Source organism: Arachis ipaensis, chromosome B9, assembly GCF_059453495.1.
Source record: "Arachis ipaensis isolate K30076 ecotype BB chromosome B9, ASM5945349v1, whole genome shotgun sequence".
Taxonomy (NCBI): Eukaryota; Viridiplantae; Streptophyta; class Magnoliopsida; order Fabales; family Fabaceae; genus Arachis; species Arachis ipaensis.
Genome location: NC_142444.1, coordinates 152,377,562 through 152,405,151, shown reverse-complemented (window position 1 = coordinate 152,405,151; position 27,590 = coordinate 152,377,562). Strand labels below are relative to the sequence as shown.

General features: G+C 32.3%; 4 protein-coding genes across 4 annotated transcripts; all 4 read left to right on the top strand.

Moving 5' to 3' along the window:
* The first annotated feature begins 4,084 nt into the window (after positions 1-4,084).
* On the top strand, positions 4,085-6,853 carry LOC107616288 (alanine decarboxylase-like). Its single transcript, XM_016318263.3, has 5 exons — positions 4,085-4,265; positions 4,400-4,631; positions 4,724-4,917; positions 5,141-5,277; positions 6,162-6,853. Exons 1-5 carry the CDS (start codon positions 4,085-4,087, stop codon positions 6,756-6,758), a joined length of 1,341 nt encoding a protein of 446 aa, XP_016173749.1. The 3' UTR covers positions 6,759-6,853.
* A 1,109-nt stretch (positions 6,854-7,962) lies between these two features.
* LOC107618339 (uncharacterized) lies at positions 7,963-13,558 on the top strand. Its single transcript, XM_088497786.1, has 8 exons — positions 7,963-9,845; positions 9,942-10,014; positions 10,340-10,405; positions 11,181-11,264; positions 11,381-11,483; positions 11,799-11,887; positions 12,772-12,921; positions 13,138-13,558. The coding sequence occupies exons 1-7, from the start codon at positions 9,799-9,801 to the stop codon at positions 12,784-12,786; spliced, it is 477 nt and encodes a 158-aa protein (XP_088353912.1). The 5' UTR covers positions 7,963-9,798; the 3' UTR covers positions 12,787-12,921; positions 13,138-13,558.
* Positions 13,559-19,107: 5,549 nt separating this feature from the next.
* LOC107616290 (alanine decarboxylase-like) lies at positions 19,108-21,706 on the top strand. Its single transcript, XM_016318264.3, has 5 exons — positions 19,108-19,291; positions 19,388-19,619; positions 19,714-19,907; positions 20,114-20,250; positions 21,146-21,706. The coding sequence occupies exons 1-5, from the start codon at positions 19,108-19,110 to the stop codon at positions 21,704-21,706; spliced, it is 1,308 nt and encodes a 435-aa protein (XP_016173750.1).
* Positions 21,707-23,270: 1,564 nt separating this feature from the next.
* On the top strand, positions 23,271-24,880 carry LOC110266970 (protein FAR-RED IMPAIRED RESPONSE 1-like). The gene is made up of 3 exons (XM_021112071.1): positions 23,271-23,728; positions 23,813-23,822; positions 24,380-24,880. Exons 1-3 carry the CDS (start codon positions 23,271-23,273, stop codon positions 24,878-24,880), a joined length of 969 nt encoding a protein of 322 aa, XP_020967730.1.
* The last annotated feature ends 2,710 nt before the right edge of the window (positions 24,881-27,590 follow it).

The following is a 27,590-nucleotide window of genomic DNA, read 5'->3' as shown; positions in this document are numbered from 1 at the left end:
CATCTTTATCCATCTACGAATCAAAACACCTACAACTGTTCTCAGTTTCTACAAAAGTCAAATTTACAAAAGTCAGTGTGACAACTCATGGAAGAACAAATCCAACACCACATAAGGCAATAAAGAAAAAGATAAAAAATTTTAAAAATATAAAGAACAGATGTCGATTACATCAACATTCTCAAAACCAAAGCTCTTTTACTCTGATTCAATCACAATTTCAAGGAATACAACAATTGCAGCAATTTTTGCTATATATAAGTTCAAAACCTAACATAGTAATATTAGATGAAACACTCATATAGAAGAGAAGCTTAATTTATTGAAATCTGATATCACAGTAAACACGCCTTGAATCCCTTTTCCAATTCCTGAGCAAAACCTGTTCATATTCTTAGATCTATAAATATACCCACCAAAAAAATTGACACCACTTTCTACAAAAATTTAGTGAGAATACTTCACAATGTATTAAAATGAAACATTGGCATAAGTAGAAGAAGGAATTTTCTTAATATTAAGAGAAACCTGACCTGCTGATATCCTTGATAAAAAGAGAAAAAAAAAATAGCCTGTAGACTAAGCATTTTCTCTTCTCTACTCTATTTTCAGCATGAAAATCCAAGCGATTTTGTTGAAGTTCCATAACAACAGCCTGAGAACTGTCTAAACCAAATGTATCTGCAGCTTAAAAAATGAACGACAAAGAGTAAAGCTTGGAAATGATTCCACAATGACACCAAAAGCCCTAACTAAAGCAAGGTACTTTACTAAAAAACAGTGTTCAACATATAAATGAATCACAACATCACACTCAACATTGTATTTGCAGTACTCATATGCACAAATGACACTCCATCTATTCATAAAAACAATCATGGAAAAAAAAAAACTCAAAAAAAAAAAATAGGAAAGACTTGAAACTAAACAAATGGATCCATTCACTTCTCTTCCTTTTTCACATAAGAATAAGCCCTAAATCATTGCATCACAGATTTATCATATATGAAAGACTTAAAACTGAACAAATGAATAATAGGTACGGTAATCAATCAAGAAAGAATGCCCAAAATAGAGCCTTCCCAATCCACCTAGACCGTGGAAAAAACCAAAAATCAAAAGGAGTAGTACAAAATTGTTAAAAAATGGCTAAAAAGGTTTCACTTACCAGCATAAGTTTTCTCCAGAACTTGCAATTCATAGTCTTCATTTTGCACTTGATCTTGTTCTCACCCTCCACTGGCTTTTCCTTCCTTTTATCTTTTCTGAACCAACACTGTCCATACCCCAAAGATCGAAGCTTCGAATTGCACGAAATACTCGAAGCTAGAAACAAAGAACCACAGAAATCTCCTAAAATGAAAAAAAGTACAAAAAACCACAAATGATGTTGCAGTTTATTCCCTCAGCCAGAGAGTAGTAAAGATGGAGCGAGGATGAATCACAGTATTCAAATGATCTAATATATGATTTAATTAATTAGGAAATCAACGCATTGAACATGAAGTGATTAAATCAAATACTGACATTGAAGAGTAGAAATGGATCTGTGAGATGGGACTTGATAGATGTCGTTGAACTTGTAGTATACATTCTTGTCTCCTCTTCCCTTCTCTCTCGATCTAGCCTCCTTATCTGTCACCGCCACCTCTGTCGCCACCCTCTTCTCCTTCTTCCGTCGTGCTTCCCCTTTTCACCGTCATGTTTTCTTCTTCTCTGCTTTGATGGAAACGCCGGAGGAGATCCTGGTGTAAGAGAGGAGAGATTGAGAGAAGAGGTGGAGAGAAGTCAGTGGTCACCAGAAATCCCTTGCAGTGAATAATCCCAAGCCCACTCCATTGCTATAAATAAATTTACTGAAGATCAAGTTTTGGGACAGAGATACCTTAAAGAAGACAATTTCCTTAGCGTTGCTATGGAAGCACTGCCTGAACAGACCTTTTTTGTTAAATATATAGGACAAAATATTTAAGCATTACTATGTGCATCAGAATCAAAACGTCCATAGGAGCACCGTCCAGATCCCTGAAGTACACCGACGTTGTAAGTAACAGGATCATCGCATTCGCAGAACCGGCACTGCCCGCGAAGAAAGGGCTACCATGCCGTCATAGGGTGGACGTATTCCTGCAGAACCAACCGCGGCGATGGCCTGTTGCCTCATTCCTCTTTCTTTTTCTCTCGACTTTAGCGTCCTTTTCTCTCACCGTCACTGTCATCACCAGCCACTACTCTTTCCGCCGTTCTTCATTTCGTCACCTCCATGTTTTCTTCTCTACTTCGTTCAGTCTTTCTCTCCCTGAATTCTCTCCGGTTTGCTTACGTCGCCAGAGGAAGTCTTCTTCCTACCTGCATCACCTACTCCTCCCTACCAAGAGTTTCAACTCTGTCTCATCTTCTCCGAGGATAAGAGAATGAATGATTTTCGAATAAAATGATTTTGAATTTAAAATTCAAATTCCCGCTTAATATCCACCTGTGTACTTCGGATCCAATAATAGTTTATTCTATACCATCCTATATTGTTTTTTTTTATTATTATTTTGAATAAGTAAGACACTTGTCAATCATTCAAGTAAGACACTTGTTGATTATATAGATTTGACACTTGTCAAACAACCAACCATATACTATTCTCCTATTATATATTAATAGATAATAGATCTTATTATAAAAATCATCACGTGAGGCATAATAGACATAATAGGCTAGGGACAGACATTGTCTCCAAAAAACACTTGCCAAATTTTTATTCTGCCACCTCAATTCTATACATGTAGAATACAACCCCTCTTCTACGTTGGAGAATTGGCCTTTTTGGTCCCTCATTAAAAGGTTATAGCCTGTGTATGCACAGCCACATAAGAACTTGCCTACTAACGTTAGGCTTAGCTTGCTGATGCAGAAGGCTGATTAGAGGTGAGAAAACGAGGAATGATGGGAGGAGGAAGAAAACACTTTTTGCTCGTGGAGAAAAATGATCGCTGATTAGAGGTGTTCTTCCTTAATAATGGTGGTGGCCCAGAACTCATGGCTCATTCATGAGTTTGTTGTCCCTTTCTGTTTGCCCCTCCATTTGTTCCACATCATCATGCATAATCAATATTTATATAGGGCGATAGTTAGGTCACTACTCACTAGCTAGGTGTGTCTTGTGTGTCTATATATATTTGATAGTTGCTCATTTGCTGTATTTGGCTTTTAATGAAGTACATCTTGAACCATCAATTAATGGAAAAAAATAGGTGACTATTTTAAGGAAGATTTTATAATTATTATTATGTGAAGATATTTTATTTTGATTATTAGATGATAAATTGTAAGGCTTAATTTTTATGTTATAGAGATTCGACTATATTTGTATGTTGGTTGTCGAAAACCTAACACAACCCTCCTCCTTTATCCGAGTTTGAGACCGGCTATGTACCGCAAGTATAACATAGTCGGAGTTAAAGCTTGATTTTTATATGTTATAAAAATATTACCTTTATTTAAAATGTGACAAAACAAATAAATCACACTTTTAAATAAAGATCATCATAAAAAGATATTTTTGACATCTTTATTAAAGTAGTTGTCAAAAAAAAAATATATTTCTACGCTAAAACCAGTTTTTAAGATTAATTATTATATATAAATATATATTATTTAATTATTTTTAATATATATTTTATATTTTAATATATATTTTATCGACTATACTATATGTATATCAAAATCAGCTATCAATATAAAATAAATATTAAAATATAAATATACTTTAAAAATAAATTAGATCACATATGTATTTATACATACACAAATATATTAATAACTAATTTTAGTGTACGAATAGTATTTTTAAAAGTATAAAATTAAAAAATATTATTAATATACTAAAATCAGTCATCAATATATTTATATATAAATACATATATAATTTAATTTATTTTTAATATGTATTTTATATTAATAATTGATTTTGATAACTGATTCTAGTTTTAACTTAGGATACCTTTCTATAAATAGTGTGTGTTAATCTCGCCACTATTCTTCGCCTCTACCAAACAGAGAGACTTGAAGAATCAAGGGAAAGAAAGTGCCAATGGCATTGACTCCACCACCTCATACAACAAGAGAAGAGGAACAACAACACAATAACAATAATGGGTGCCACATGAACCTCGCTATCTCCCCAAACTGCACCGGGGAGACACAAGCAAATTTGAGTGCTGTCATTAATCACTATGTCCACACTCTAAATCACTTCAACTTGCGCAACTTGGGTAACCTTTAATTTTGATTTTAATTCTTAATTATATATCAATAAAGAAAAAATAGTTATTATTGTAACTACTACTTTTGGCAAGGAGTTAATACATTATTAATAATAATGTGTTTGGTTTGTATACTTGCGTAGGGTACCCCACGAATCAGAATTTCAACTACGATGCATTGGCACCATTGCTACAATTTCACCTAAACAATGCAGGTGATCCATTTGTTGGGAGCAGCTTCCGTCTAAATTCAACGTCATTTGAAGTTAGTGCTCTTGATTGGTTCGCTAATTTGTGGGACATACAAAAGAACAAGTATTGGGGATACGTCACTACTGGTGGAACAGAGGCCAATCTTCACGCCATTTTAGTAGGGTCAGTTTCTTATTATTATTATTATTATTATTATTATTATTATTATTATTATTATAAAAAGGCGTATCCTAACGGCACATTGATCTATCTAGGAGAGAACAATTTCCTGATGGGGTTCTATATACTTCAGAAGATTCACATTATTCAATATTTAAAATAGCAAGAATATATCGAATGCAATGTGTCAAAGTTAGATCTCTTATCTCCGGTGAGATTGACTGTGCTGATCTAAAAGCTTCACTACTTCATCACAAGGACAGGCCAGCCATCATCAATCTTAACATAGGTTTTGCTTCCTCTCATATCTTTTTTTTCTTTTTCATGGTTTTTTCTAGCCTAGCAGGCTAAGGACTTTGTCACAAATTTACTTTTAACATTTACTTAAGCAGATTATTGAGCTAACTAGTAGATCAACACAACTTGATTATTTACTCTCATCTTTGATATATTATCAAAACAACAGATTTATGCACCTACTTCTGTAAAGGATTTTTGTTATATGTATACAGGTACAACGATGAAAGGAGCTGTTGATGACATTGATCTTGTAATAAAAACACTTGAGGAAAGTGGTTTCAATCGTGATAGATTCTACATTCACTGTGATGCAGCTCTATTTGGAATCATGCTCCCTTTTCTCAAAGCAGTGAGTCACACTTATTTACATCAACTTCATTAATTAAGTAAAAATCTTAAGCTTAGATATCGGTGTGGATATTTGTATTTTCATTTTGAGTAAAGTATTGTTCTTGTCCCCAACGTTTGGGGTAAGTCCCAAAGTTGTTTCTAACGTTTCAATCGTCCTATTTAAGTTTCTAACGTTTTAAAATCGTCTAAATTTTGTCCCGCTGTCAATTCTGTTAACGGATCCCTAACGGCAGGACAACATTGAGTCAATTTTGAAACGTTAGGAACTTAAATAGGACGAAAACGTTAGGGACAAAAACAATGCATAAAAATAAATTTTAATTTAATTTTATCTTTTAATAATATTAATTTTTTACTGTACATAGTATTCAATTATTTTTAAATTACATCTAAATAAATTACACTTAATCACATTACTTTCATTTTAAATAAATTTATTTTTTTATAATTTTAAAGAATTTTGATACATTAGAGACAAAAGGTATAATTTATATTTTATTGTATATATATTATTTTTGTGTATCATTTTTGTCCCTAACGTTTTCGTCCTCTTTAATTCCCTAACGTTTTAAAATCGTCTCAATTTTGTCTTGCCGTCAATTCTGTTAACGGATTTCTAATGGCAGGATAACATTGAATCAATTTTGAAACGTTAGGAATTTAAATAGGACGATTGAAACGTTATGGACAACTTTAGGACTTACCCCAAACGTTGGAGACGGAAATGATAATTACTCTTTCGTTTTCCATGCTTGTTACATAGTTAAACCAATTATACTCCCAATATTTTATGTCGTTTAATTACAATTCATATGCTACTCACTAAATTTAGTGTAATTATGATTCAAAACTCTTTATAAAAATTAAATTGTTATTCCTCAGGCATCAAAGATAATAAGTTTCAAGAAACCCATTGGAAGTGTGAGTGTTTCAGGGCATAAATTCTTGGGATGTCCAATTCCCTGTGGGGTTGTAATAACGCGTTCAGAATACATTAATGCGTCATCAAGGGATGTTGAAATCATTGGTTCAAGGGATGCAACAATCACAGGTAGTCGATGTGGACATGCTCCAATCTTCCTTTGGTATGCTATCAAAAAGAAAGGCTCAATAGGGATTCAAAACGAAGTGGAAAATTGCATAGCAAATGCACGTTACTTGCACAATCGACTAAGTGATGCTGGAATTGGTGCAATGTTAAATGAGTATAGCAACATTGTTGTGTTTGAGAGGCCTCTTGATCATCAATTTAGCCGTAGGTGGAACTTGGCGTGCCAAGGGAACATTGCACACGTGGTGGTCATGCAACATGTTACCATTCAAATGTTGGATTCTTTTGTTAATGAGTTTCTTCATAAACGTTCCTTTTCACGGTTTGAGGATTATGGCTCTTTTCAGCCTCTGTGCATAGCAGAAAAAGTTGGCGCTGCAAATTGTTCTTGCTCAATGCACAACTTGTATCATGATTGTGCATGCTAGCACATTGTATTTAGCTTAATAATTATGAATTTTTATTTTTATACGAAGACATTTACATGTAAAGTATTACATACACCCATTAATCATTTTGTATTCTACCACCATTATTATGGCCTTCATATATAATAATTGATGATTCATGATACTTTTATAAGTTTTAATACAAAGTTACATAATTCAAATGATATCATTGACGGGTCATTTTTGTCAAAAGCTTTTCCCTTTATTTTAATTTGTCGGTATGTAGTATCATCATGTAAGATGTATAGTTATTTATATTTTTTATTTGTAGACTTAAATTTTTAACATAAGTGATTTTATGACATAAGATTACAAATTTTTTCTTCTTGAGTTTTGCCCACAATAATGACTACAAAAATTAAAGTAAAAAACGGTAATGCTACACATCTATGTAATTTTGTATCCAAGTCTATTTAAATTGGTCTAACACCAAAAAAATCCAATACCATTAAATGAAACGGGAAATACACGTCTCCAACATACACGAAACCGCTACTTCATTCATGCTTCATTATGAAAAAACATTGCTTCTTCTTCAATACATACGAAACCGCTCCTTCTCTTCGAATCTCTCTCAAAATTACTCAAACTTCACTTACGTTCTCTGTGGAAACTACTACTGGAGAAGAATCGCCAGAAGATTTCGCAAGGAAGAAGCAAAAACGAACCACCACAGCAACAGAGACTGACGAAGGTATGAGAAAACTACTGTTCATTTTAAATATTACAATCTCGCGTTTCTCCTAGTTGCATTTTAGGTTTACTGGATAGAGTTGCTTCATTTAGTAGATCGACGTATTCTGATTTCATTTTTACAGCGTAACTAGGGCTTGAAATGAAATGTGTTCTTATTTTCATTCAATTCAGTGGAGTTGCTATTTTTGATTCACTAGATTATTAGTATATTCACTTGACTTCTTTTGCATGCAAAAATACTATTCTTGATTGTTAGTGTGTTCAGTAGGGTCCTTTTGTATGCAAAAATGATTTTGTTGTTGATTCAATGTCAATTACGTTTTATTCAACACATAAATGGCGTTCGGTTCAGTGGGCACTACACCAAATTAGATGAATAACTACACTTATTTTATGACCCTTACTTAAACAGTCGTTATTAAATAAAATAGTGACACTTATTTATATAATTTTTTTAGCGTTACTAAAAATTTAAGTGTCCTAGTAATAAGAAACATAGCAATTTATTCTTTTGCTTCTTTTTCTTCCTATTTTCTATTTTCCAAAACCCTAACTGATTCAATTGGTCATGTAGCAATTGGAGTTGAGATTAGACGAGAAGAGATGAGAAGGTAACAATGGTGTTCGTGCTCTTCGCGGTTCGCGTTCTTCGTGGTTCAGCTTTCTTCATCGTTCAGTCCTACTACTGCAGAGATGAGATGAAAGATGGCGTTCGCAGATTTGAATCTGAATCTCTAGGAAGTTAGCATTTGTCGTTCGCCACCTCTGAGCTAGTCTCCGATATGCTCTCTTTTTCTCTTTTGTGCCTCTCTCCGCCATTGCTCTGTTTTTGCTTCAAATCTGCTCTCGCCGCCGCTGCTCTGCTCTCTGCTCCGATCCCCCAGTCTCCGTCATTGCCTCTGAACTCTCCCGCCTTCGGTCAGTTCTCTCCACTGATATGCTCTCGTCTAGTTTCTGTGCCTCTCTCAAGATCTTGTTTTCTGATTAATCGATTATTGATGACTTGATGTGTTAACATATATGGATTCAACTTTTTAAATTTCTTTGTTCATCGATCTATTTTACTAGATTAGCTTTGATATTGCCTCTTTATGAGATGTAAATTCAATGTGTGATTAAATTCAGCAGGAGCTCTTTAATCTCTGGGATCTTTTCGGTAACCATTTCTTCTCTTTCAACCATAATATTCAACATGTTCGATGAAATGCTTCAACCAAAGTTGTTTGATTTTTTTTCTTTGCCTTCTCTTATTTCTATTGCTATTGCAGTACAAGTTTGACATTAAAAATGCTCTTATCATTAGGTTTTATTATAGTCTCCGCTTTGATGTTTTACTTTTGTTCATATTATATTGTGAATTAGCTCTTCAATTGAGTATTTAACAATGCTTTTAGTTGGCTCTGAGTTTATATTGTCGATTAGTCATAGGTAGAATTTGTGGTTTCAATCTAATCTTGTATCCAACTTCAGAGTTGCAGCTCTGGTTTTGTGCAATGCAAAATTTATCATAATATATGATGTTCTTCTTTGAGTTAGCTTTTGTGTGTGTTTCTTGTTTCAAGAACAAAGGCACAGCTTTTTCCATGTGTCTAATATATCTTTGGTCATTTCATATGATTTGTGATTGCACTACTTTTGCTTTTTATGATAAATTAAAACTCTCTCAACTGCATGCTATGTCTTATTTTATATATAAGTTTCCAACTCACATTTCTACTTAAGCAAAACTACATAGCTATTTAAGGCCAAATACTTGATGCCATTCTCTATTCTTTGAAGAAAGAATTCTACAGGGAATAAACTTTGTATCATCAAATTTCTGGAATGGTTTGTGCTTTAGCAACAGTTGCCTTAATGGCTTGCGAATCTCGGCAATGTGAAAGAAAGAACTTCATTTTTTGGCCAAATCTTCTCCTTGTGGTGCTTTCGTTGATTTTATGTCTGCTTGCTTTGCTATGTTGTTCCTGATGTTTCATTACGCTGCCTGTTTTTCCATTTGACTTCTTACTACTGCTACGAGTTGCTAGTAATGAGCCTAAAGAACTAGATTGATTTCTGATCAAAGACTGACTTGAAAATGCTTGTGGTCGAAGTTGACCATTGGAAATAAGAAAAACACCCTAGTTTCCTTCTCTAAACACATGCTGCAAGCAGTAAAGAGAGTGATTACTCAAATTGAAATTGGAATTTAGCCATTCCACACTTTGCTTGAGCGGATTCATACCATCTTTCGTTTCAATTTGATTGCTTCTTTTTCCCCAGAAAATCCGTGAGTGTGTTCCGTTATTATTCCAGTTCGAAACCCCAATTTCTTTCTTTTACCATGGAACTTGGAAGATTTGATCCAACTTACTCCTCAGAGTTATTGAAGTACTTTCCCTTCAACCTGCGCCCTGCTTCTTTTTTTCTTCAATTTATTTTATTTTTTGGGAACCTAGTTTGATTTTGATTTTTATGTTGAAATAGGCATATGGATAAGCAGAATGAGATCCTTATGGAAGCCTACAGATCAATGCTTCATGAATCGCAAAAACTTCAGGTTCTTTGCTTGGCACTACCCCTTAATTTTTCTGTCTCTAATTTAATTTGTTTTTTTTTTTTAACTATTTTAGCTATTCTCTTTGAAATAGAAATTACATTCTTCATTTAGATAGTCCTAGTTTGATGCATTTTTCAATAACAAATAACAAATGTGATGTTTGTAAGAGAGAAAGTACTTTTTGGTTTATATTGGGACTGTGATACTGATTTCTGGTGGCATGTATCAATAAATTTTCGAATAATGATTTATTTTTCTGTGTGACATGTTTGTATTAATTCATCGACATTAATTCATCACTAAGTTATGGAGTTCTAATTAATAGGTCGAAGAAGAAATGCTTATGCACAAGCTCTATGAAGTTATGTCCGCTCATGGTCTAATTAAAAAGGTATCTTGATCACTCATCTCATCTTGTTTACAGTTTAGGTCTAGGGTTTGATCATTTGAATCCCATAAGGACCTAACTTTGATTCTCACCACTTCCATAAAAACCATTTTGATAGATTATCTATAAGTACATAAAACACTTGTAGTATGCTCTAATTCTGGTAGGATGATTGATGTCATATCTATCTAAATCTTTTAATATCAAGAAATAAATCCTGCATAGTTGTTTTGTTTGGATGGACACAGCTTTATTCTTTTAAGACTAAGCAGTGCTGCAAACTCTCACTTGTGCTATGAAAACTTGTAACCGTCTCAAGTAAAAGCCTGAGCTTCTGCTTACTCATTTGAATTTTCCTTTTTTGTTTTTATATACATTTTTTTTTATTTTTTTGATGAATAAGTTAATCATTGATTCAGCTCTTTATGGCTTCATGCTTTGCTTGAAATGTTCCTTTGGCTTCAGTGATGAGCACAACCAACATGGGTACGCTATTAAACTTCACAATCATCTTAAAAATGTATATAAATTTCAATAGTTTCTTTGTACATCATAATCATTAACTAACTACTTATAGTAGGAGAAATTCCTATATATTAAAGAAAATTTTCAATAATTGAAAACGTATGGTTTTGAATTTCATCTTTTTGCATCACAAAAAAGAGAGGACAAAGTTGATATCTTTTTTACGCTCCTTTTTGTAATTTAATGATATTCTTTCATGTTTATTAATATTACATTTGAAAAATAAGTTTTATTTATTTATTTATTTCATTAGGCTGCAAGTGCTGTAGCTTCAGCAACTATGACACCACTGACTGTGGAAGCTCCACCCAACAAGCTTCTTGTGCTGGTTGCTAAGGTTCTTTTTCTTATTTTGCTTAGTTGTTGTTACTGTATGATTCTCTTGTACTTTTTATGTTAAGCATGGCTGCATGAGGAAGCTTTTGATTCTAAGGAGATAATGGGGTCTTGCAGTGGAGAAAGATGATGTTTTCAAAGGGACTTTGTCGTCTCCATTTTGCGACTTGGGTGCACTGGTGCTGCCGACTCATCCTGGAGCTACCATCATTGATTTCAGGCAATTCTTTTCTGCTGATACTTATTCTTTCTCCCAATTTGAAGTTAGTGTGACTGTGTAACTCGTATAGTTTATAATCTATAATAGTAGTTGATAATGTGTTGTTAATGTACCTTAAAATCATGCAATTTGCTGCTTCTTTTTTAAATTTCTTTTTACTTTTTACTTTTTTTGTTTTGAATTATACGTCAAAGAAAAAGAACACGCATCCTACTCCCTAGAAAAAATACCCAAATACCAAATCTCTGTCATTTTCTTTTCAATTTTTTTATCCTTTTTATTGAAATAATAATAATAATAATTTTTGAAAAACAGAATATTTGATAGCTGATGATTTCTCAGATGAACTAGCTGATGGACTGACCTATGTAGCTGGTCATGACGAAGAATCCAGACCTGTTTTGGTAATCTCACTAAATAGAAAGTTTGTATGTATATATATATCCTCAAGTGTTCTGTTTTCTGTAGCAGAAGTAGCAGCCATATGTATAGATAGATAATAAAATGACAAATTAAAGAGGGGACGATATCACGGAGGAGCTTATAGATGTTTTATTCTTAGAATAAGCTTTAGCAATATGATGATAATAATAATGAGTTCTGATTTTGGGGGATATATATAATAACAATTAATTAAATATAAAATATTATTATATTGCTATTAATTATGATATTGATGATGAATGGAAGAGTATGGAAGAACATAACGTGTGGGCCTTTAATTGAGTTCTCACTCCTTCACTGATTTTTAGAAGATGTGATCTGATAGTTATTAGCTTATTGCTGTTCCTTTCAAACAAGATATCATAATCATCAAAATCTTACTTGTATGCCACGTTCTTGGTGCAGAACTCAAATTTAATATAACTTATAAAATAAAAAAAATAATATAATTTTAACTAAAACTATGTTCCCTCTTTCAATTTTATCCAAAGCTTCAAACTTTGACCTTCAAACTTTGTTTATTGTTGTGATCGGAGATTGGTATTTCTGTTTAATTATTTTCCTTTTGTCAGAATCCAAACAATGGTTTTTATTATGTAAATGTAGGATGTCACATTTCATTCCTCATTAAAACATATGCTTAGGTTTTGTATAGTGATTTGTTTATTGGTTTAGGGAAGAATTTTGGTCAGCTGGATACCTGGTTCCATTTCTGGTTCCTTTTTTATTTTTTGTTGGGGATGAGGAGGAAAAGGAGGGGGTGGGTTTGCTTTTCACTAATTGCTTTCGAATTTCTTGTATCTTCTGCATAAAATAACCTGCCTTCCCTTTTTCTGTTTTACAGATCCAACTTACATGATTCGAGCCATTCTAAGAAGAGATTCGAGTCATTCTAAGCAATGCTTCTGATAATGTGTACTGGACACTTCTCGCTCAAAGTATTGTTCATGGAGCAATGGCAGATTACACTGGCCATACAAGTGGACTTGTCAATGTAAGACAAACTTATATACCCTTCTATGTAAGTTCATGATTGAACATTGCATTTGTTCTCTCGTTCTAACCAAAAAATAAAGCAAGTTTAGAAAGTAACTTCTATTCAGGAAGTAATAATAGCAGTAATAGCAGAGAGTAAATAGTAAACATTTTTTGGAAGCAAAAGTTGTGGAAATCTTTGGCCTAACTCTTTGTTGGGTTCATTTTTATGCAGAGAATCAATGAGAACCGGAATCATGTAGTAGTAACTGATAGAATGTGGGCTAGGCTGTTATCTTCGACGAATCAACCCAGCTTTTTGGGCAACAAGTGCTACAATGAAGATAACATCGAAGAAGAAGAACCATTAAACCAGCTGCTACATGGAGAATTTTCAGATGACACCTTGGTTAAGAAAGAAATTAGCAGCATTTAACAATATGCTTCCTAAATGTTATTGTCATTCCTTCATACCCCTTCACTATGCTATATGCATTCAATGTTTAGTAGTATATATGAGCTTTTTTCTTCTTTTTTTTTTTTGGGCCCTTCCACTCCATAAAATGGGTGGGGAAAAATTAGCCTCACATTGTTATTTTTGTAAAACTTGTGGGATTGAATTTGGATTTGTTGAAATACAATGTCATTTTGGAGAATTCAACTTTTGATAATAGAAATCTTTGATGTTGGAGAGTTTATGACAGTTTAAAACTGTCACTAAATACAGGAAAAAATTGTCACAGGAATAAGTAACTTAGTAACGGTTTTAAATCTAAAAACTGTCACTAAAAATATTGTGACAGTTTAAATAGTCACTAAATATGTCTAAAAATTGTCATAAGAACTAGTAACTTAGTGACGGTTTAAAATAGTCATGAAATATGAGAAAAAACTGTCAATGAATTTAGTAATTTAACGACAGTTTCAAAACGTCGCGAAATACAGTATAAAAAAACACCTTTATAAGTGTTACAAATTAGTGACGGTTTTATATTTTAAAAACCGTTACAAACAATTTGGCGACACTCCTTACCAACGGTGGTCCAAAACCGTCACTATGTCAACTGGCGACGCTCAAATCTGTGACGCTTTCTTTAACCGTCGCAAAATCATTTAGTGACAGTTAAAACCGTCACCAAGCATTAAAAAAACGGTCGCTAAAATGCTGTTTTGTTGTAGTGGGGGTGGGACATTTTCATTCACTTGATTGGTAGTGTGTTCAGTTTGGTCCTTTTGCATGCATGAATGATTTTTTTGATGTTTGAATATTTAGCACTTTTCAGTGGAGTTGATAATTTTTTATTCAGCTGGTTGTTAGTGTGTTTAGGTAGCTTCTTTTGCATGCAGAAATACTTTTTTAGGTGTTTTATAATTTATCATGTTTTATTCAGTGCATGAATGTCGTTGGGTTCAGTGGGGTTGGCCATTTTCATTTTTTTTATTGTTAGTGTGTTCAGTTTGGTCCTTTTGCATGTATGAATGATTTTCTTGATGATTGAATGTTTATCACTTTTCAGTGCAGTTGATAATTTTGATTCACCTGATTGTTAGTGTGTTCAGATAGCTTCTTTTGCATGCAGAAATGCTTTTCTAGCTGTTTCATAACTATCATGTTTTATTCAGTGCATCAAGTGAGTTCGGTTCAATGAGCTGGGACATTTTCATTCACTTGATTAAGATATGCATGCTTGTGCTTATCGGTGTATTAAGTGAAGTACTGACCAAATTTTTTTGTCCTTATAGCAAAAATGAAGAAGACAATGGTGACAAAGAAGGAGAAGCCGCGCTATAACGTAAGCACATTAAATACATTTATCCGCTTTAATTCGAATAAATCTATTTTGTATTATAAATATATCGTGATATTCTATTTCGAAACCTTGCAGAAAACTCACGATTGCAGATGCCAAACAAAAATAATAGCAACAATGTTCAAGAATTTGAGTCAGGAAAAAAAAGATATAAAAGAAATGGGATTCGGCACCTTGGCACATGTCCCGGAAATGAACGTCTCTCACGCCCTTGGTTGGAATGAGAATGACAAGTATTGTATGTTATGCAAACTTCTTGGTTAATGCTTGATTTTTCATTGTTTACTGGGTTTTTCACTTTTTTCTTTTATTGCAGATGATATATATATATATATATATATATATATATATATATACATAGAAGTTGTAGACTGATAATGTCATGGGTAATTCAGTTTGCTACATTACATTACTAAGTATCTTTGTTCTAATGAATAAGAAAAAAAATATAAATTGATATGAATTGAACAGGTTCTGCTCTTGTGAACAGGTTTTGCATTTGATTATGGAATATGTAATTGTTGTTGTTGAAATTATTGCTTAAAATGGATTTGTTATACTACTACTGTAAATTAATTTCTTTATAGCTCTTGACCTCTTGTTAGGAAGTTTCACATACCACATACTTAATTCTGTGTTGTATGCATTGCAAAGGGTACAATGAAGCTAGGCTGATTAGCAAAGAATTTAGCAGCCAATATAAATATTAAACACAGAGCCAAAGGACTGCTTTCTCGTCCAGTGGGTTATGTAACAACTAAGTTTCTATTTTAATTGTGTCATTCCTTTAATAATTATTTGGCAAAAGAATTTCTCTTATTTCTCAAAAGAATTCCTTATCTAATATCCATACATGAAAAACATAATTTAAACCGTATGGGTAACAATTTTGTACTTCTTTCTTTATTGCAGCATTCTTATAATTTCTAAATGATATAAATATAGTGAAACACATTGTTTGAGTGAAAGTTTGGATCAAGTAAATTGCATAACCAAAATAATCTATCTTATTGATGTGTATAATCTTTAGGCTATTTCTTGTGTTTTTCATTTTACAAAAATAATTTTTTTTTTTAAGTTTTATACTAATTCTCACTCTTTAGTACTTGTTTCAAATGAATATAACTAAGTTGAAGTGAATTATTCATGCCACTGTATAAAGGTTTGAGCTGGAATGATACCTTAATGTTGGAAAGTCATCATTGATAAATGGTTTACTAAAGCGAAGAATGTGTTTTGCAGTCTCCGACCAAGAGTTACCCTAATTGTTCATGAACTTGTATAGTTGTATTCTGTTAAAGTTGAAATTAATGGCTTCTAATGTTGAGTACTTAATAAGTTTTTGCGAATTTTGATAATTAATGACAAATTTTCATGTTGGCATTTAATATTTAGATATTTTTTTATTATTTAACTTTTGAGTTTGTATTTTGATAAAATCATATAGTTTTGGTTGATGACATTTCAGTAGTGTTTTAAATTTAGAAGATATTTTAATAAGATTTATATTAGACTATAATTATATTTTATGATATTTATTTATAATTTATTTATTATTTTATTCTAAAATATTTTTTCGGTTGAACCACAGTTGAACTGATTGGACTAATAAACCAGTAAACCAATAACTAGAACGGTTCGATGACCGGTCCGGTTCTCAAAACCTTGGCTAAAAAGTATGTTATTGAATTACTAAACTAAAAAAGATTGATTGATAGCTAAAAAATGATGAGCAAAAATAATAAATTCTGTTGGTCCTTGAAATTTTGTACATTTTATATAATGTCTATATTTACGGTGATTACGATGACTATGTAAGTATTGTTAAAATTAAAGTTTTTTTTATATATTTTGGTATTACTTTTTTTAGCAACACTTTTAAAATTTTGTTAAATAATAAAAAATCATTATTTCAACTTTAGTAACACTTTTTGAAACATCATAAATACCGTAGTATATATATAGACATACTAGAATGAATATATGTATATATATTGAATTTATTAAAAGATTAATATCAAATATTATTTATATATTATTAAAAAATTAAATACATAATTTAATGGCACCAAATACTTGTATAAAGAAAGAGTAAACTATTAAAATAGTAGTCGAAAGTTTATATTACTGACAAATATAATCTTAAAAGATGCCAATGACAAATAAGTTTTCGAAAAACTTAAAAATGCGACAAAAAATAAATATTAAATATATATTCTAAAAAATATATTTTGGAAATTAGATTTTAATGTAATTTTTTACAAGTATTATTAGAAAATTAATATTTTTTTATAGTAAATTTATGTCAAGTGAAATTCTTTTCAAAAAATTTTTTTATTGTGAATAACCAAATTATCTTAAAAAATAAAAGATATAGAGATCAAATTTTGTTTCATTTTTTTAATTTTCTAAATATTTATTCAAATGTTACTACAAAAATTTGAATCAAATGAATAAGTCGTTTGTTAAATACGAAAATTTTTTCGTCACTTATAAAAAATATAATATTTATTAATTATTTTTACTGTATTTTCAACTCGTTTATCAATTGTTTCGTTAATAACATTTTTTTAAAAAAAATTTGTCAGTACTTAAATAGTTAAAATACTAAATTGATGGTTAACTCCAAAAAAAAAACAACTTTTGTTAACAAAAGAAACCTAGAATAGAAACAAATAAACATTGGATAGAAGTTCTTGTTCGAAAATGTTTGGTAAACAAAGAAAATCAGCCAAAAATAACCATAACTTGCCTTATTTAGTATTTATTAATTGCTGTGATAATTAATTAATGCTAAATAAAGCAAGTTCTGGCAGTTTTTTTTTTTTTGTCTACCTAGCATTACCCCTCCCCTATAAATTAAACATAGAGAAGTCTAAGGCCAGCAACTTTATTAAATTTTGGCCAGCATGTAATTAGTAAAAGAAAAAATGAGTAATCTTACATCATTGGATGAAATTTCACACCATTAAAAACATCATTAATAGTTACTTGATGGCTACAAATCACAAAAATTATTGATCTCCTAACACTCCTCATCAATATTCCTATAGAGAAAGTTTAGGGATAAGCATTTTTATCAAAATCTGACCAACACTTAGCCAACAAAAATAAAATGAGTGATTCTCTACTATTAGATAAAATCTCACACCATTAAAAATATTATTAATGATTAATTGATAACTACAACTCATAAAATCCTTGATCCCTAACACTCCTCATTTCTATATTTACATTGCTTTTTACAATCCAGCAAAAAGTACAAAAGTCTTTATTGTATCTTAAGAAAACTTAATCGGGATTTCATCCCTTTTAACATTCTTCTTACTACAACTCATCAAGATAATTAAGTTCATCCGTTTTGTCAACTTTAATTTTGGTCCCACCATTAATATGTGTATGCATAGCCACATAAGAACTTGGCTACTAACGTTAGGCTTAGCTTGCTGATGCAGCAGGCTCTATATATATATATATAAAGGTGAGAAAATGAGAATGATGGGAGGATGAAGAAATATTTTTTTCTCGTGGAGAAAAATTATCACTGATCAGAGGTCTTCTTCCTTAAATAATGGTGGTAGGCTCATCAGAACTACTCATGACTCATTCATGAATAGGAGTGGCAATGAGTAGGATAAAATAGGTTTGGATTCAACCTTAATCTTATCTGCGGGTTGAGATTTTTATATAAACTTAACCCTATCTTACCCGCGGGTTGAGAATATTCCAACCCTAAACCTATCCGCTCTTAATCCGTGGGTATCCGATTCTACCCGCGAGTTATAGAAAATATACAACATTATTATTATTATATAACTTGATGATAATCTAAAATAGAACTGATTTTTATATAAAAAAATATTAAATTATTAATTAATGATTTTTTTTAATGGTTAAGAATCTTTTGCATTTAGTGCGAGGTCTTTAATTCAACATCCACTTAAAATATATTTTTATATAAATATATAACATAAACATATATAGAGTGCGAATTGGTCAGGTAAAGTTGAAGCTCAACCCGCATCCTATCCAACCCGCACGAGAACCCTACCTGCACCCTATCCTACCCGCTGCGGGTCAAGTTAGTAACCCTACCCAATCGAATGAGATCGAATTAGCTACTTGCAAATAGGGTACATATTTCCACCCCTATTCATAAGTTTGTCCCTTTCTTATCTGTTTAGCCATCTGTTCCACATCATCATGCATTATCAATATTTATATGGTCATTCTTTTGTGGGAGTAATATAATTTTTACCTAATTTACTTTTAAAAATATTATTTATATATTAAAATTAATTATTATATATATATAAATACATATATGTATATTTATTTTTTTTAATATATATTTTATATTAATAACTGATTTTAATAATTATTTTAAAGGTTCAATGCCATTAACTCCGCCACCTCAGGCAACAACAGAAGAGGAGGAACAAGAAGAGAATAACAATAATGGATGCCACATGAACCTTGCTATTTCCCATCACTGCACTGGGGAGCCACAAGCCAATTTGAGTGCCGTCATTAATCACTATTTCCACACTGTAAATCACTTCAACTTGCGCAACTTGGGTAGCCTTTAATTTTGCTTTTAAACAAAAACGCATTTCTGTGACTTTATTATTCTTAATACAATGTTAATAATGTGTTTGGTTTGTACTTGTGCAGGCTACCCCGGTAATCAGAATTTCAACTACGATGCGTTGGTACCATTGCTACAATTTCATCTAAACAATGCAGGTGATGCATTTGTTGGGACCGGCTGCTCTCTAAATTCAACATCGTTTGAAGTTAGTGTTCTTGATTGGTTTGCTAATTTGTGGAACATACAAAAAGATAAGTATTGGGGATGCATTACTACTGGTGGAACTGAAGCCAATCTTCACGCCATTTTAGTAGGGTCAGTTCCTTATTTTTGTTTACAATTGTTGTAGTTATTATTATTATTATTATCATTAAAAAAAAAAGTGTATCCTAACGGCACATTGATGTAGGAGAGAGCAATTTCCTGATGGGATTCTATATACTTCCGAAGATTCACATTATTCAATATTTAAGATAGCAAGAATGTACCGAGTGCAATGTGTCAAAGTTAGAACTTTTGTCTCCGGTGAGATTGACTGTGCTGATCTAAAAGCTTCACTACTTCATCACAAGGACAAGCCAGCCATAATCAATCTTAACATAGGTATATCCTCATGCCTAGCAGCTTAAAGACTAATTCGTCTTAGATCTGAGCTCTATTTAAAGATTTGTTACTGAACAATGAACTTCTATATGCACAAAACTATTAGATAAATCTAACTTGATTACTTTCTCTCATCTTTGATATATTATGAAATCAATAAATTTATGCACCTAGTTCTGTAAAGGGTTTTTGTTATATGTATACAGGCACAACGATGAAAGGAGCTGTTGACGACGTTGATCTTGTAATAAAAACACTTGAGGAAACTGGTTTCAGTCGTGATAGATTCTACATCCACTGTGATGGAGCTCTATTTGGAATCATGCTCCCTTTTCTCAAAGCAGTGAGTCACACTTAAGTTTAGGAAAAGTCTAAAAGCAACAACTTTATTAAATTCTGGTAAGCATGTAATCAGTAAAAAAAATGAGTAATTTTATATTATTGGATAAAATCTCATACCATTAAAAACATTATTAATAACTACTTGATGACTATAAATCACAAAAGTTACTAATCCCTTAACATTCTTCTAAATTTAAATCTTATATGAGTGGCTATTTGTATTTGGGAGCCACTTAAATAAAAATACTTAAAACGTCTTTAAAATAAAAATAATTTTTAAATAATTAAAATTTAATATATATAATTAAAAAAAATTATATTATTTTAGTCAAAATTAAATAAGATAAATTAATTTGATAAAAAAATTTATGAACAAAACTTTAAACTAATTTAAATTAATATTTTTATTATAAAAAGAACGTTGTAGTCATTTAATTATCTAAAATTATTAATTATGATTTAATTTATGTGGTTTTCTAATCCATATATAAATGACACTTATTTTTGGAATTACATGGAATAATTAATAAGGCTAATTTTATAAAATTAGTTTAATTTATTAAAAGTCAAAATGTTTATAATTATTTTCATAGAATTATAATTAATTGGATACTTATCTAAAGTGACAGATACTAGTATACATCCCTTCATTAGAGTAATAAGATGTAATTATATCTATGTCCATCTAATAAATATATGAATAAACAATTATTTTACGAGTTTAATTTTAATGTAGTAAAAAATATTTCAAAATTATTAATCAAATTTATGTGTTTAAATTAAATAAATTTTTAAGTAATAAATTTAAAAATTAATATTTTACTTCTGTAAAAATTAGTATGATTGATTGTCTATGTATAAAACTCTTTCATAAAAATTAAATTATTATTCTACAGGCACCGAAAGTAATAAGTTTCGAGAAACCCATTGGAAGTGTGAGTGTGTCTGGGCATAAATTCTTGGGATGTCCAATTCCCTGTGGAGTTGTAATAACCCGTTCTAAATACATGAATGCTTCATCAAGGGATGCAACAATCACAGGTAGTCGATGTGGACATGCTCCAATCTTCCTTTGGTATGCTATCAAAAAGAAAGGCTCAATAGGGATTCAAAACGAAGTGGAAAATTGCATAGCCAATGCACGTTACTTGCACAATCGACTAAGTGATGCTGGAATTGGTGCAATGTTAAATGAGCATAGCAACATTGTTGTGTTTGAGAGGCCTCTTGATCATCAATTTAGCCGTAGGTGGAGCTTGGCGTGCCAAGGAAACATTGCACACGTGGTGGTCATGCAGCATGTTACCATTCAAATGTTGGATTCTTTTGTTACTGAGTTTCTTCATAAACGATCATTTTCACGGTTCGAGGATTATGGCTCTTTTCAGCCTCTGTGCATAGCAGAAGAAGTTGGCGCTGCAAATTGTTCTTGCTCAATGCACAATTTGAAATCTTGATTGAAATTCATTATTCGTGTTGTGCTAGCATATTGTATATGAAGATTACGATAATTAAGATATTGAGATGTATGATTTTCGTAGGCCATAACCTATAGTTAGTAATTCTGCCGTATTGAAACACCAATTAATTATTTGGGACTCACTCAAATAAAAATATCTAAAATATTTTTTTTAATATTTTTTAACAATTAAAATTTAACATATGTAATCAATTGTCATAATTAGATCGGACAAACTGATTTAGTAAAAAAATTAATGAACAAAATCTTAAACAAATCTAAATTAATACTTTTTTTTATAAAAAATAATTACAATATCCCAATTATAGAAAATGACTAAAATACTTTTATTTTATATATATATATATATTAGTTATTTTCTATAATAAGGGTATTATAGTTATTTTTTATAAAAAATTATTAATTTAGACTGGTTTAAGATTTGGTTTACCAATTTTTTGGCCAAATCAATTTATCTGATCTAATTTTGATAAAAATAACACAGTTTAATCAGTTATATGTATTGAATTTTAACGGAAGAGCTCTACATTCATGTAAAAATTACATGGATGGTATCCAAGTATCTTCCACTCCACACGTTTTTCCCCCACCCACACACTCGTTTGTTTTACACGCGCCTCATATAATGTATATAACATAATTCTTCTTTTGTGTGATCAACCTTTCTCAACGTAAACCTTTCCATATAACGTAATCCAAGTACCTTCTTCTTCTTCAACCTAATTAAATTCGTTGTTCTCCTCTATTCGCGTTTTTCTTCTCTGCATTATGGATCTGGATTGACTTCAACGTAATTAGCTTCGTCGTTCATCTTCTTCTTCATTTTCTTCTTCGATCTGCACTTCTGAATTGAAACAATGAATGAATCAACTTCAAATCAGTTGAATGAGTGTGATTTGGATAATTCTTCCGAAATGCATCAATTTGATGAGGTTTGGATGATTGAATTTTGAATCAAATTCAATGGAATGAAATTGCTAATTTTATTTGAAGTGAATTGAATGGACTGAGGTGATCTATATCTGAATTGAATTGAATTGAATTGATAATATGTAACTGTGAGTAACTGTGAGTGTGAGTAACTATGAGTAACTTTTCGGTTCGGTAAGTACTAAAGAGTTGATTCACCATTATGTGTTCGGTTCGGTATGCAGGAAGGAGTCTAAAAAAAATTAAACGAATATATTCTGTTTTGTTCCCTAAACACTATATAATTGTTTCACCGTAATTAAGATTTCGATTCACCATAATTAAGATTTCGGTTCACCGTGCAGACCAGCTGTGTTATGGATGAAAAATTTGTCCCAAAGGTGGGAATGATTTTCAAGACACTAGAAGAAGCTAGAAAGTTCTACAAACATTATTCCAAACTTACCAGTTTTTCTACGAAAATAAGGAACACGACTCGGGATGGAGACAAGATTAAGAATCAACTAATTGTATGCACCAGAGAGGGGAGGTGAAAATCAAAGATATCTCTAACTTCGAAGACAAACCCTTCAGCTGAGTTAAATTGTCCGGCCAGAATTTACGTACACATAATGAAGGATATTGGTCTTTGGACAATTTTCAAAGTTGTTTTGAATCACTCACATCCTTGTTGTCCAAGCCAGGCTGAGATGCTCAAACAACACAGGGAGCTTACCATGTTTGTGCATCACACCATCGAAACCCACGAGAAAGCCGGAATCAGACCGAGCAAAACTTACCAATCATTTGTGGTAGCAGCTGGCAGCCACCGTGAACTAGGTTTTATTGAAATAGATGTGAGAAATTACATCACAAGGAAAGTACAGAATATTTTTGAAGAAGACGACGCCAAAGAATTTGGGAAGTACCTAGTAAGAATGAAAGAGAAGAACAAAAATTTCTTATTTGAGATCAACCTTGAAGGCGATCACTACATTAAACATGCATTCTGGGCTGATGCAAGAAACATGGCTGCATTTGATTATTTCAGAGACGTGGTTTCATTTGACACCACCTATAACACAAACAGGTATTCGGTTCATTCAAATATATTTTTGATGTTCAGTGCGTGTATATATTTCGGTTCACCACCGTCTGCTTGTTATTTATGCAGGTACAATTTGGTTTTAGGTTCTTTTGTGGGTGTGAATCACCACAGCCAGTCAACACTTCTTGGATGCGCGCTGATGAAAAATGATGACATCCAATCATTCAAATGGTTATTTGAGTGTTAGCTACGTTGCATGGGAGGGAAGGCACCAAAAGGTATTCTTACCGATCAATGCCTATTGATTCAAAGGGCAATTAAGCTGTGCATGCCAACAACAATTCACTGCTGGTGCATCTGGCATATTATGAAGAAGATTCCAAGCAAATTAAATGGCTACAAGGAACACAACGAAATTGAACAAGAGATGAGCCATATTATTTGGAACTCATACACAAAAGAAGCATTTGACAGAAACTGGATCGATTTCCTTAGAAAGTACGGTCTCGGAGGCAACAAGTGACTTTCAGGTAATTGAGATTTCAATTCGAATTATTATCATGCTCATATCTTTTTTTTCCCAAAGCATGCACTGTTTTCGGTTCACCACACCTTATGGGTTTGGTTTGGTTTGTAGAGCTGTATGAGGATCGGCATATATGGATTTCAGTTTACTTGGATCACCACTTTTAGGCCGGCATGAGAAGCACACAAAGGAGCGAGAGCATGCATTCATTTTTGAACAAGTTCATCACACGGAATAGCACCTTGAGACAATTCGTGAAGCAATACGACAATTGCCTAGCAAGTAGAGAGCAAGCAGAGAGAGAACTCGATGCTGCAGATTTTCACACCGTGATACCGTGCACAACAAAATCAGCAATAGAAGCACAGTTTCATCATGTATATACCCATGAGAAGTTTAGGGAAGTTCAAGCTCAATTCAGAGGTAAAGTGAGCTGCATCACAAGATCAATGCATTCCACCCTAGGTTTCACAACATATGAAGTCATAGAGCAGGTTTCCAACTCCACATTCAACAAGTTTGTCGTCACCTACGACGCAGAATCACAAGATGTAAAGTGCCATTGCTTGCTGTTTGAGTCTAGGGGCATATTGTGCCGCCATTCCCTAAGCGTCCTAAGCTTTGAGCGAGTGGATAACGTGGCACCAAAATACATATTGGAATGCTAGAGCAAGAACATAAAGAGGAGACATACACACATCAAGAGCAGCCAAGATGAACCTCTACTGGAGCCGAGAAGTAAGAGATTTGACGAATTGGTGTTTTGGTGGCACAATATATGTTAATTTGCATCTGAGTCTGAAGAGTTGACCGGAATTCTGCACCGAGCATTTGACAAGGTCATGGCGGAGATGGAAGAATATCAAGAAAGAAGCAAAGAAAAAAGTTTGTTAACCCACGAAGAAGCGACATTAAGCAATATGAATGACCTTCAAAACCCACCACGTGTCAAAACAAGAGTTCAGCTCAAGAATAGACTTGGATCAAACCTGGAAAAAAAGATCTCAAATACCATGAAGAAAAAGAAAAAGACAGCTCTAAGCGAGGTAAAATTGACTTGCTTTTGATTAGTTAAAAATTCAATTGTTCATTTTGCTAATATACAATTAATTATGTCTTTTGTAGTTGAATCTTTCAGACTTCGGATCATCGATTCAGTCAAGCTCCACTCTTTACAATGCACCAGATATGAATTATCCAAGAGAGGATTGTACAAGTTTTAGCTTTTATTAATGTAAATTTTTGTTCACCCATGAGCAAATTTTGGTTCACCATGGTTATAGCAGGGTTAATTTTTTAATGTTGTTAGTCTTTAATGAATAGTCACTTTTTTTGTGAAATTCTATATTGATATATGCAGTTTTTCGATTCGTCTAGTGTATTAATTTCTAAGTTGAATAATTAGAATTTGTTTTGAGAAACGGGAATCATGTGTAGTGCTAGTTACATTTTCCGTGTGATTAATTAAATAAAAATTATTAAAAAATCTAAAAGAGTAACATAATTATTTTTAACTTACATTGGTGGAGTTTTAAAACTCTTTCTTGGATGGATTTTCAGGGTTTAGGGTTTTGGATTTAGGATTTTAGGGTTTAGTGTTCAAGGTTCAGAGTTCAAGGTTCAAGGGTTCAGGGTTTAGGGTTCAAGACTTAGGGTTTAGGGTTTATTAGGGGTTTAGGGTTCATGGTTTAGGGTTTAGGGTTTAGGGTTAGGGTTTTAGGGTTTATGGGTTCAGGGTTCAGTGGTTTAGTGTTTAGGATTTAGGGTTTAGTGGTTCAGGGTTCAGGGTTCAGAGTTTAGGGTTCAGTGTGTTTCCAACTTTTGGTTCACCCAGTGTATTAATTTCGGTTCACTGTGTTCAGGGTTCAGTGGTTCAGGGTTTAGGGTTTAGGGTTTAGGGTTAGGGATTTAGGGTTTAGGGTTTAGGGGTTCAGGGTTCAGGGTTTAGGGTTCAGGGTTTTAAGAGTTTAGGGTTTTAGGGGTTTAGGGTTTAGGGTTTATGGTTTTAGGATTTAGGGTTTTAGTGTTTTAGGGTTTATTGGTTGAGGGTTCAGGGTTTAGGGGTTCAGTGTGTTTCCAACTTTTGGTTCGCCTAATGTATTAATTTCCGTTCACTGTGTTCTTTTGGAGTTCGTAATATATTGGTAAATACAATGATTGCAATCACTGAGAACCTGGAATAAAACAGTAGCCAGACAGTTCTAACAGATATATAAATTAACATCTCAGATGAATAATCCATCTTGAATCAAATATAAATATTTATATTAACTTTTAGATTAATAGTGACATATATACATTTGAAGTAAGCATTTTTTTTTTGCTTTTTAAATAAGTTAAACAAAATATTGTTAATTACAACCAGCCAATCATAGTATATGCTATTTACTATCTAAATCCCCATATGTGAATTTACAATAAGGGCTGGAGAGGACAGCAGATAGCTTCGGGAGTCTTATTGCTTCAGATTCCCAAATCACTTGGTCTCTGATTTTGTTCATTTCATGCAACAGAATGTGTGGACCATATTGGTACCTGAAGCTATCAATCTCTCCCTACATTTTAATTGAAAGGAATTAGTTACATAAGAAATGAACCCAACTGAAATCAGAAAAGAAAGAAGTTTATAAATTTAGAAAGTACTAACTTGTGTCCAAACTCTATATTTATATCTCATCCCGCTTTTGATCTTTTGTGGATCAATTGTTTTGAGCCATTTCATGACGGATATTCCACAATCATAGCTAAGCAAGAATTAAGTATAATACGATTAATAGTATACAAAATAAAACATATTAAAAATAGCACTATAAAAGAGAAATATTATTATTCTATACGTTGACCATTTAGTAGGATATACTCTGCTTCTACTTCTAGTCCATCCTCCATTAAGGGTTTCGCCCCAGCATAAACCCTCATCTGAGAAATTATTAATCCCTAAAAGGTATGCAAAAATTGAAAAAAATAAATCAAAAACACTCAACCGAACTCATTTCAAGTACTAAATAATTTGAATAATTTACAAGAAAATAACTTACAACAAATTTGTTCAGTTTCTTCCTCGAATTAGGTATATCTTTTGGCAGCTTATTGACAAGGTCAAGCACATAGAATTTCTTTTTGTTGACATCGGCAATCCACAACCACCAATGCGCTCCATTGCAAATTGGCACAAATAGCTGAAGTTTGGAAAAATAATAAAATATTTCAGTCGAAACAATAGCAAACAAAAAAATTATCGAAGAATTTTTAGAAATTACAACTTACAAATGGATGCGATGCAAGTTTTCTTTTGTCAAGAAACTGGCAGTGGTGGGCATACTGTTCAATATCGAACCGGTAGGCCTTGTTTGTCCTTTTATCAGTGTAGGACTCGCC

Bases quoted from the DNA above. Each gene is read 5' to 3' on its own strand.
- LOC107616288 (XM_016318263.3), top strand. From the start codon at position 4,085: ATGGCATTGACTCCACCACCTCATACAACAAGAGAAGAGGAACAACAA. The intron at 4,266-4,399 runs GTAACCTTTAAT...ATACTTGCGTAG, and splicing joins CTTCAACTTGCGCAACTTGG to GGTACCCCACGAATCAGAAT. The intron at 4,918-5,140 runs GTTTTGCTTCCT...ATATGTATACAG, and splicing joins CATCATCAATCTTAACATAG to GTACAACGATGAAAGGAGCT.
- LOC107618339 (XM_088497786.1), top strand. From the start codon at position 9,799: ATGGAACTTGGAAGATTTGATCCAACTTACTCCTCAGAGTTATTGAA. The intron at 10,406-11,180 runs GTATCTTGATCA...TTATTTCATTAG, and splicing joins CTCATGGTCTAATTAAAAAG to GCTGCAAGTGCTGTAGCTTC. The intron at 11,265-11,380 runs GTTCTTTTTCTT...GGGGTCTTGCAG, and splicing joins TTCTTGTGCTGGTTGCTAAG to TGGAGAAAGATGATGTTTTC.
- LOC107616290 (XM_016318264.3), top strand. From the start codon at position 19,108: ATGCCATTAACTCCGCCACCTCAGGCAACAACAGAAGAGGAGGAACAA. The intron at 19,620-19,713 runs GTCAGTTCCTTA...ACATTGATGTAG, and splicing joins CTTCACGCCATTTTAGTAGG to GAGAGAGCAATTTCCTGATG. The intron at 20,251-21,145 runs GTGAGTCACACT...ATTATTCTACAG, and splicing joins TGCTCCCTTTTCTCAAAGCA to GCACCGAAAGTAATAAGTTT.
- LOC110266970 (XM_021112071.1), top strand. From the start codon at position 23,271: ATGAAGGATATTGGTCTTTGGACAATTTTCAAAGTTGTTTTGAATCAC.